Here is a 12,367-nt window from a genome sequence, read left to right on the forward strand (position 1 = left end):
GCCTCCATCTTGTTTGTTCTAGTTATTCGATGTCTTCCCATTGAGAGTTATCTGACCATAGTTTCCTAGTCTTTAAACATCCAATTTCTTTAGTTACAAGCAGCTAGCAAACAATTGTTATCCATTTATAGTGTTACCTACATGATTTGCAGATCCAATGTGGTCATATCCTTTAAATAAAAAGGGGCAGTAAAGGGCTGTTACAGGTAGATTTTTTTTCATGTCTGTTTCAATGTTTGAATAAACTTAACCAAGTATAAATAACTTGGTAGGCTAAAACTAAGCCACAAGAAAGCCACTGAGTTCACAAGAAAAATAGTTGATTAATGATTATTAAGAGTACCTGACAAAGGTTTCACAATATTTAGAGACGATTCCTCTATTCACATGTACTAAATATCTTACCTATTTAAATATCACATGAATAGATCACTTTTTAACTTGCTGCCAGATTTTTGTAATAAGTGTCAATTGATGAACACTAAGCCTCACTGGAACAATAAAATTGTAATGGCTTGCACTAAAAGGCTTATCAGCATACCTAAAATTAATAATAGGAAATGAGGCATCAGGGTTAAGAGAAATGTTGTGAGCCATAGTTACATGACTCCGTTGTCTGGAATTTGGATCTATCACCACCCACATAGTTATCAAGATGTTTTGGAAACCACTACAATAGCCTATGTGTGAATTGCACAATTAACCTGTCAAAAAGAAAACTGGTTGTCTGATAGAATAAATGTTGGCTTACGCAAGGTGCCTAATAGAAAGCTAAAGCCTTTGTGGATATTGTATACAATGGCTTGAGGGTAGTTGCAGTTGGTATCCAGTTGCATAATTTATAGCACATATTTCTTTAAACCATTTCTTTGTTAACTGATTAAGCTAGTTGTAAGCCTGTACCAGAGTTTTATAGTGTGATATGTTGCTATTTGTGTTACAGCATTAAATAACGCAACTGGTTACAAATAATGCGATTCTTTACGTGATCACACCTTAGCTATTGCTATAAAATGAAAACATTCATGAGAGAAAACACTCTTCGCTCGGATACATCAGTAAAAAGATATAAAGCAGTGACGCTGCGGTATCGAGGTGTGCCTCTGTCATCTAATCACGGTAAGTACTTCAACATAATAGTCAGATGTCAGAAATGGTTTGTTAGTCTAAATAAAATTTTCAGCCTTTAATACGAACGATTGAGTCATTTGCTACTTGGAGAAAGTTACTATGGCGAAACACATTTTTCAGCTTGCTTACACAGATAAAAAGAAATATCTGGATATTTATCAACTGTGTAGTCCAGATATATCTATGACATTTAAAATTCTTTGAACAATACTCTGGTTTATGCAATAACATGTTTGTTACTATCTAACCTCCATTCAGTATATGATCCTCATTATATAACCATTAGGGCCGAGACTTTCCTTGCACATATAAATATATTTTCTTGCAATCATGGAATGCACGATAGAGTGGACATATACATATATGGAAAGTTCAGCATTTCGGGAAAAGACAAAAATCATTCACATTAATTATCTCCCTACATGTGTATTTCATCCAGTTTTTTGCATTTATGACGCCACATGGCAATAGCTTTTTATTTATCTATTTTGGGGTTTTGGTGGCATCATATGTAAAATACTTTTTCAAAAGTGATGTGTACTGCCCAGTAAAAGTGTATATACATATATATGTATATATATATACATGTATATCTATCCTCACTGTCCTCTGCCTCCTAAATCTGGTATTTTTGGTCGATTAAATCTGCTGGGAACTTTATAACGAAGTTCTTCATGTAGATACTAATTTATATTATATAATTATATATATGAATTATATAAAATTATTATAACATTATTTTAAACAGTAAATAGCTATATAGTTCATGTTTGGATGGCACACTAACTTACTCCTTTTCTGTCTAGATACCATGCCTGTGCCACCCAATAGCAAGAGTAAACAGCTATGCAGGACAAACATCAACACACATTGTGAGACCTTGGCAAAGTGTCATACAGTCAGCACAGAAGCAAAGTCTTTGTACAAGCAATACCAGAGGTCAGCACTCATACTATTGTTAATGCTTTTAATTCCAGAGCTAGTAGGTTGCAGTGTAAATCCAAATGTCATGTTTTTTTAATATTAAAGAATACAGTTGCTAATTAATGAGTACAGCTATTTCATAACTAGGCTAAAATGTTTCACCATGCTCAGTTTAGTTTACAGGGGAGACAAATCGAAAAAACTTGTGATGTCTTGGCCAATTCTTTTAATCTTTTGTCAAAAGAGATAAGAAATATACCTAATCTTAGGGGTTTTAAGTATTGTATAAATTTTTATTTTGCGTTCATGACATCACATGGCAATGCCTTTTCATTTATTTATTGATTCTTAGTGGCACCATATGTAAAACATTTTTGTTATAAAAGTGATTATTGACTGATTAAAAAGTGATATAGAAAGTCTTCACTAGATTTATATTCACATGTTTTGAGTTTTCTGGCGAATAATATTTCATAACATTTTTAGTGCCAGTTACTTGACCTAGTTATCCTTATTAGTTCATATTATTTATTATATTATTTTGTTTTCAGCTCGTCAGAACAAGTTGCCGATGAAATGGCTTCTAGTTTAAAACTAACAACTCGCCGCTGTCGACATTACACCAGCAAAGACATTCGTAGAATTACAGAACGAATGGTGTCCCCAGTCACAACCAAATGTAGCCACCGCCGCCATAACCAACTTTCTAGTGAACTCAGTGAGATTGAGAGGTTTGGCGTGCCACCCCATCTTTGGGGCAGACAGAAGACAGCGGATCGTAGTCTGATCCAAAGATTAGTAAAGCCGACCACATCTCACAGTCAAAGACAGGCTCTTACATTGCAACAGTATAAATTTAGGAGTTGTTAGCTCATGATCGTACATGTATAGTTGTATTTCCTAAATCATGTAAAAAACTAAAAAGTGCTATATATGGTTATGGCATGTCGGTGACTAGAATTTTGTTGCCTGCATGTTCTTAACTAAATATTATGCTTATAGAAGTAGAAAACATAATTTTGTTAACAATTTTGTTCACTGCAGTTATAGATTATGTGAAGCTAATATTTTTTATTCTTACATGTTATGTGAATAGCACAAGATTATTCATCTTTTATCACGGTATCAGGTAAAAGGTTTTGATATTTCAAGTGTCAAGAAGTTTGATATGAATTCATTTTAAATTCAATCCTTTACGAGCAATTTTTCACACATACTGGCTATAAACCTACAATTCTACAAGACTGACATCTCAGAAATCGATGAGATGGTTTTGATAGCTTGAGTGCACAAACTAATACGTGTTTTAGCGCGTTTCTTCCAACACTTGTTAGCATGTACTTGGACTCTATGTATTTTTGGGTGCCATTTGTTTTTACCGTGGGCTATTAGAGGGTAAGATCCTTATCAGCAGGCTATCAATAGCTCACACTCTCATAAATGGTTTATTTTCAAAGTGTAATGTTTCGTGTTATGCTAATAAATCAACTGGAATCAAGAGACAAAGCATGTTAAGGTTGTTTTATTATTAGACAAGGACATTTTTACTGAATACATCGAGTGCACTTCTAGCACTCTAGTTATTGGCACTGCTGAAGGTTCTATAAATCCTAGGGGACCTCATGGCAGCCACCCAAACATTCTGTTAAGATTTAAGTAGGTGTGCAGCCAATGAGTCTCAAATGGTTGCAAGCACTTGTCTATTACTGTCTGTGACGCTAGGAACTGCATCCTATTTATTCATCGGGCATTAGTGTCTGTATTAGTATCAGTATTAGTATCACTACTAGGAACAGCATTAGTATCACTATTAGTGTTAGTACTAGTATTAGTAGCAGTGCTAGTAGTAGGGTTTATATCAGTATTAGTGAAGTTGCTGGAACCAGTCTTTATGTTAGTATTTTGGTTATAATAATTTTAACGAAGTATGGAACTGACAACTCCTTAAACGTTAGCTTGGATCCACAATTCTAGCAGCAGTTCAACATGAATGTTCTATGAGCATTCCGCTTCAAGAATATTCAGGTAAAGATAAAGACAACTGCTAAGTTTATAGTTTTCTTTAATCAACAGTTTGTGGTTACACTGTCGTATAGGGAACAATAGAGCTACCATCAAGAGACACTGTCGTATAGGGAACAATAGAGCTACCATCAAGAGACACTGTCGTATAGGGAACAATAGAGCTACCATCAAGAGACACTGTCGTATAGGGAACAATAGAGCTACCATCAAGAGACACTGTCGTATAGGGAACAATAGAGCTACCATCAAGAGACACTGTCGTATAGGGAACAATAGAGCTACCATCAAGAGACACTGTCGTATAGGGAACAATAGAGCTACCATCAAGAGACACTGTCGTATAGGGAACAATAGAGCTACCATCAAGAGACACTGTCGTATAGGGAACAATAGAGCTACCATCAAGAGACACTGTCGTATAGGGAACAATAGAGCTACCATCAAGAGACACTGTCGTATAGGGAACAATAGAGCTACCATCAAGAGACACTGTCGTATAGGGAACAAGAGAGCTACCATCAAGAGACACTGTTGTATAGGGAACAATAGAGCTACCATCAAGAGATACTCTCTGTTAAATGAATGATTCGTTTGAGGTCATCACCTTGCTATTTGATAACAAGAGTGATGGATAATTGTAAGCCATTTCAGTGAGTTTGTTAGTGTGTTTGCAATGGAAGCTCTCTTATCTTCCAATTTGTTAATTCTTTCATATACACAGATTTGTAAACATCATCAAAGTACATTTATGGAACTGTCTTTGCGATTTTACCATGCAATAGAATTATATTCTAGCTTATAGCATGTTTCTATGGTGTACTGCAGTGAGCCAATTTTATTTACATAATATGCATGTTCCACTGCACAGTTTGCACAACAAGATGATACTCACTAATTGATAAGATGCACAAAATGGCCGAATCACACATATGAAAACTGTATATCTAAAAGACAGAAGTAGTTTGGCTAAAGGGACTACACAAATAATTATAACATCATTTTTAAATCTCTATAAATTATTTACAATGATAAATAATATAAATCTATATATATTCTATATATACTCTATATATATTATATAGGTATATTATATATATATTCTATATATATTCTATATATATTCTATATAAATATTCAATATAGATTCTACCAATATATATATATTAGCGGAATTCCCGGTGTCGCACGGGTATTAAAAATCAGCTCATAAACAGCGATATGTAATATAGTCGCCTGCCATTTACAATTAGCCTGGCTTATTGCCAATGGCTAATTTGAGTCAGCTAGTTAGTAAACCTATCATTAAACTTACTAATAAGAGCCGTGAGAGCAAGCTTTAATGATTTGCGTAATGTACCGCAACACGGCATGTTTATTTTTTCCCATATAGCGACATATATCTCCCAATGAATCCATCACTCACATAGGGTAGTTTAATTGTTGAGATATTTGTTGGCGAATGGGAGTTGCCGCAATTAAAGCCATCATGGAATGGATATTTCATTCCTAAATTTTAATAGCTATAGCTGGACACACAAACTGAGGTTTATATATGTAGATTCTATATATACAGCCTATTAATAAATAATATTTATGTAGTATATCGCTATAGGTAATATTTTAAAATAATTATTTAATTATTTGAATTAAAATAGTTGATCACCTTTCAAACATAATAGAATATAATAGAATTTAGAGTAGAAGAGAATAAACTAAAGGAGTGTCTGTATTATTCTAGAACAATCTTGTAACTATAACTTTGCTAGGATGTTTATTGCTAGCTATCACTCTTACTAGTCCATGTCAAGAACTCATACATGTTGGCTAGGATGTTTATTGCTAGCTATCACTCTTACTAGTCCATGTCAAGAACTCATACATGTTGGCTCATTTTCAAAACTGCCATGTTTGGAGAAACCTTGAGAAAACGGAGCAATAACAACGCTAGCTTGTGATAAAATCGCGCTTGCTTGAGCTCATTTTTCTTAGCGTTCAGCCTATTAAACATCCTGTAACAATCCACAAGCAATGTTAAATAGTTTATTTACCTTTCATAACAGACTGAGATTATTTTGATAGCTAAGTTTAGGACTAATCATCCCCAACTTCCATACCTAAAAAGCTAGGTTACGTTTCATGTTTATGGGCGGGGCTTGTTGTGTCGATTGCGACACCGATATTGAATCGCTGTAAAAAGCCTTCAAAAACAAAAATTACTTTAAAAATTAGTGGACCAATCTTTATTTTGAGTACAAAATCGGAATCAGCGGGTCTGGTTTACCATGAACAAACAATGAAAGCCGTTTAGTGGAAGTTATGGTTTAAATACTTTTTATCAAGGACTTTACACCAAATCAAACCCGAGACTTTGACTACACAAAATGGTTTAACTTTTTTAGCCAATGAAATACAACATTTACATTCATTCCATCTGCTTGTAATTCTGATTCTAGCAGCATTGGTCAACTCCATGTTGCACTTGACCAATGACAGCCGTTGAAAACGGACAAAAATATTATTCAACATTTCACCGATCCTATTTGAGTGACCGGGAACAAGCCATGTTGACAACTATTTCTTGTTTTACACCAAACAGACTTTGCCTTTTGACTTTTGGTTAAATATTCTCGGTGTAAATGTAGCTTTATGGTTCTGCCAGAAAGGGTATCTAGACTTAGACCACTCACAACTGGGCATGTGTCTGGTCGTTATGGTTCTTTTTCTCCTGGGCTCAGACATGCATATCCAAGCTCACGGAGCTATTGTTTGTGTAATGGTGTTCTAGCAATCGCTCAGCTTGTGCTTGCAGATATTTCACAAATTCTTGGGAGGCAGCTTTTCAAACTTGGATGGTTTGGTATAATATCAACTGCCAGGAGTAGATAACTCCCATTTAAAGCTCACATGGTTTTGAACTGCAAAGCTGAAGTTTTATGCTGACGATGGTGGGTCTGACATCTGTGACAGTTGAATGCAAAAAAACTCTGCAGCAGAAAGCTTGGAGCTCATGCTATTAAGTGAACAGTTGGACTCAACAGCAAATATGGCCGATACAAAAAAGTATAACTGTTTTTATATTCATTTTTGGGCACTTTGTAAAAACCAACTGTAAACAACTACATGTACTTTAAAAATCTCATGCAGTAACCCGTGAGGTCATCAAAGTCATCATCCTGTCTAAAGGAATGCATCATCAAGCCAATACAATAGCTTTCAGCAGACAGACAAACAGCGTTTTTATAAATGTAAAAATTACTCTTGTTATTATTAATTTTGTATAGCCTATATTTTAAAAGTTGTAGCAATTCAGTGAAAGTATTGTTTACAAATGATCATAAATTACAATTGGTTATTTTAAAGTCACCTTTAATATCTTTGATTATTTATTGACTTTATTACAATTTGGTTGACTTGCAACAAAATTCACATCACCGTTATTTGGTATCAAAAGATTCACCATGTCTTATTCTGCTGTGCTGTAGGTGCAAAATATGTGGAAATGTGATTGCAACCTCTTAAAAGCTAAAAAATGAAGAGTTAATCACAGCCATCACAAAAACGCCATTCCAAAATGTGGTTTTGGAACCCCTTTACAAAACCACAAATACTCTAGTTAGAGTCACTTTAGATGAACTTAGTTGAGACACTCTGCTACGTTTAACGCTTTTAATCTTATGTATTATAATAAAATTATAAATATTATATTACGTGTATAAATATTTATAAAAATTATAAAAACTATATAAATTTTTAACCAAATTTACAAGTTACATTTACATTTACAAGAAATTTGCGATAAAATTGGGTTAATCACAAGAAAATATACCCTAACTATTTTTTGGCTTTAATAAATATATAATGATATTTAGTTATTTCATAATTATTTTATTTTATAAATTACACCTCTCACCCTCATATTTTGTTTAGTTATGTTTAATATTTTATGTTACTATGAGTTATGTCATCTGCTATTATATTGCCCTGCATTGCATTGTGTTGGAACTATATTACATAATGCTTTATCATATTGTATATCAATGCAATAGATTATACAACATCATGTAAATTATTACAAAACATCATAAAGTATAATAAAATATACTACTTTTATTATAATATTATGCCATTTCTATTACATTATATTATAATTTAATATAATATAATATATTGCATTACATTCTGTAAAATTTCACGTATTATGTAATCTTTGCATGACAGTTATAGCAATTTACATGGATAAACTGGTGTAATTATTCATTGGTGCAGCCAAAAGCATAGGCCTAGATAGAAATAATATTAATTGTAACAAGCTATTACAATAATATAAAATAATAATTCAAAGAAGTCTTTTGGTTTGCTTTTTTCAAATCTCAAAGCTGTGAGGAACTTAACATTGAAAAGTTGCTTTAAGAAAGACAACTCATTTATCCTATACTAACAATGTAATATTTATCCTATACTAACAATGTAATATTTAGCAAAACAAGAGGGTTAGATTCAGTGATAATCAATGTTCTGGTATGTTATCAGAAGAAACTAAACTGGAAAAGTATCATAGACACAGCTAACTTTCTCTAAAAAGTATAATAGACATAAATACTTCATCGTTAAGTTATCATAGACATAGATAAATTCATTTTAAAGTTATCATAAACACAACTTTTTCTCAAAGGTATAATCGTCATAGATAATCTTCACTATTTTAAGAGTGTGCCCATTCGTCTGTCTAAAGTCACACTTTGAAGTTAAAAAAATTGCTTTCCACAGGATACAAACTCACAACTTTTGATTTGATAACCCAACGCTCTACTAACTGCACCAAATGACGACTGACTTACCTACTTTAATAGCTGTTTATTAGACCTGACAATCCCTCATGGTGCACAAGACTGCCAGGGAACTGGTTTCTGGCTGTAAAAGGTATCACAGACATGAATAGCTTCTTTGAAAACGATATTCTAGACATTGATAACTTTTTTCTGAAAAAGAATTGAAAGCAAATACTATTTTTATGACTGGTGACAGTGGAGTCTTAGTGCACAAGACGGTTGTCTGGCACTAACAACTGTAATATAAAGTAAAGCTGAGAAAATACTTTATTGTTTTATTGTGAAGTTGTCCCACCATGATGATGTTTTCAAAACATGAGGGATAGCTTACCACGGAGTCCAATCAGCCCACATCTTCCTCCGAAAACTCACTATGAACAGAAACAGTCATACTATTTATTCTGTTAGTGTCTCTGACCACGCCATAGTATGTGATTGGCCGGGCATAGTGTCTGGAGATCTGCCAGAGCCTCCTTACGAATTTCAGATCGCAGGCAAAGGGTGAAGGTTAGACTCTTCAGTTACTATGAATAAGCACAGAATTAGCTTTTGCCAGCTTTCCATGTAAAGTTTTTATTAATACTTACAAGCCTGGCTTGAGATAAGTATTTTGTCACCTGGTCCTGCACCTAAGTCAACTTGGCTTACGTAGTTTCACAGGATGTAGGATTACATACCGTACCATTCAATCGTCTTGTTGCACACACAATAATTTTGTATATGCAGTAGTTACTAGACACGATGGTCTCTGATGTTGTCTCTGATGGTGGTCATAGCTTGTTCACTGATTCTTAAGCTGATCTGCGGTTTTTATATACCCTCTGACTTTAGCTATCTCAATGTACCGGTAGTTTAGCTTTCACTTCAAGCTCTCTTGTTGAAGTTCATTATCCCATACTTATTACATGGGATTACTAGCACACCGATAGGATGCATAATTAGTAATTAAAATCTCTGCATCAATGCGGGCATGAAAAGCATTACAGTCATGTCTGCAATTAATGCAGAAATTTTGATCATATATGATACGTATATCATTAATTTGGTGTCCTAAAACACCAAAGTAGGTGATGAACATTACTGACTGGAGGTTGGATGAGTGCTACAACAAACCATAACAGAAAATAAAGAATTATTCAAATTTGGAGATGGAAAACTTCATCAATTTCAGTAGCGGGAGAGAGAGCTTGACTAGCCTACAAATCTTGGAATTCATAAAATAACCATTTGAAAAGATCCTGAACAGGTGAACTGTATGAGCAGCTGTAAAACAAGGTATGTCATGTTTTAACACTCTGATGATAGCTCTGAACAGCCCACAGATCTGTCTCATCACTCAAGCTGTTATGGCACTCATGAGATGATGAGAAAAAGAATGTATAGCGTAACCTCAACCGTTTATTAGGTCTGAAACTTTTTCATATGTCGAGAAAGTCACATGTCAGACCAATATGACTCTATTTATAGTAACGAGTTCGAATCCTATACGATACCATCTTTTTCTCAACCTGCAATCGTGGCTTCGGACATGGCTCTTTTTATGATAATGAGTTCTGTGAATCTCATCTGGATATCACGCATATGGACACAGTGCTTATTGTAGTAACGATTATGTAACCTACACTTGTTAATATAATAATGTAGTTACTCATTATTATCTACCAGTAATCTAACATTTAAACCGCTACTTACTTGTACAGTAGTTGTCTTCTCGCAACCAGTAAAGAACGTAGGATTTGGTAAGTTGTATTGGGTACCAGCCCAACCCTCTGTGATATTCAATAGCGCGAATGTTGTGAGATTTTGTTCAAAGAGGTTGTTCATAGGTAGAGACTGAGTAAACAATAAAATAAAAACACCTTTTAAAATAACGCGCACTGGAGCAATTCTACAAATATAACCTACTATATATTCTACATATATAACCTACTATATATTCTTCATATATAACTTACTATATATTCTACATATATAATATAGCCTACTATATATTGTGCATATATAACCTACTATATATTCTGCATATGTAATGTATATGTCTACATGTCTACACGATCTTGATGTTGCACACTTCCAAATGACGATGCAGAATGTCTTGAATATTGGTGCGCAGACCTGTGAGGGATTGTCTTACAAATATCTTTTTTCTAAATGAGACTATTTTTTTAGATGTGTTATATTTTTATTTAATAAAGATTAAAGCTAAAAACATAGTTTAAAATGTTTTTGTCATGTGAAACCTCAAATCAAAATAGCATCATAGAAAAGAATCCCTTGTCTGTCACTGCTGTTGATTACCACTTCTTTTTTTATTCTGTTTATCTGTGAGGAACTTACAAAGTACACTTATTCTTCGACATATGTATTTCTCAAAGTATGTCTGTGTGTCATACGTCGTATGTCTGCCTGCATTCCGGCTATAGCTATTATTAGAATAACTGCAGCTGGACAACAATGCTGATGCAGTGTCATTGCCTACCGGCATTTGAAGCTTACTAACTAGGTTAGTGGAACTTGCCATAGGCAATGTGCCAGGCTACTTAGCAATGGCCTGCCACTTGCTGGAGTTGCCTGCCAGGGAGTCATAAGCAAATCTCATCACCTCTCATTGTTTACAAGCTGATTTTTAATACCCGGGCAAAGCCGGGAGGCACAGCTAGTACAATTATATAGATATCTGCTCTCTATTTTGAGATGTATCGAGGTCCATACAATGTAGATGTCATCGGTTAGCATTGGATCCTATCACCAGTAGAATAGACTGATAATTCTTGCTCAGGTAGATGTAGCTAGTTTAGGTATAGGTATAGACAAAACTCTTACATCTGCCTCCATATAGGGTCAAACCTCGGTCACCTTAAATATGGACTTGCACAAAATATTTGTAGAATTTATTATTAAAAAAAATTATTATTATTATTATTATTTAAAAAAAACAACAAAACTTGATAGCGGTTGAAACACTCATAAGAAAGTTACCTGTGAAATGATTCCCTAGTTGCTATGGTTGCTATAGTTAGTATCAATTATTGCGTTCAAGTTGCAGCATTATGCTTTCCTATTCCGTTGGTCTTTTTGCATCTATAAACATCATAATCACACTTTCGCTCGATCTGAATGTTTTAAATGCGATCAAATTTAGTCAATTTTATTCTTGAAACATCCTGGCAGTCAGATCGCCTCAAACATCAAAAAAAATCGCAATCAATAAAGATTATTGATACTTTCTGATAAAGTTTACTAAAATTTTATGTATATGGAGGCAGATGTACATGTAGGAGTTGAGTTTTGTCTATATTAAAACTAGCTCCACCTACTTGAGCAAGAATTATCAGTCTATTCTACTGGTGATAGGATCCAATGCTAACCAATGACATGTACATTGTATTTCACACATTAGGTTAGATACTGAGAGGAGAATGTGTCTGTTTTTGGTGGTATTTAATTATTAGGCAATT

The 12,367-nt window shown here is 34.0% G+C and overlaps 1 protein-coding gene across 1 annotated transcript; it reads right to left on the reverse strand.

Annotated features, from left to right (window-relative positions):
- Positions 1-4,135: 4,135 nt before the first annotated feature.
- On the reverse strand, positions 4,136-5,584 carry LOC137388214 (uncharacterized). The gene is made up of 2 exons (XM_068074717.1): positions 5,504-5,584; positions 4,136-4,651 (listed from the first exon to the last, which is right to left on the reverse strand). Exons 1-2 carry the CDS (start codon positions 5,582-5,584, stop codon positions 4,136-4,138), a joined length of 597 nt encoding a protein of 198 aa, XP_067930818.1.
- Between the last annotated feature and the right edge of the window lie 6,783 nt (positions 5,585-12,367).

This window comes from Watersipora subatra, chromosome 2 (genome assembly GCF_963576615.1).
Source record: "Watersipora subatra chromosome 2, tzWatSuba1.1, whole genome shotgun sequence".
NCBI classification, from domain to species: domain Eukaryota; kingdom Metazoa; phylum Bryozoa; class Gymnolaemata; order Cheilostomatida; family Watersiporidae; genus Watersipora; species Watersipora subatra.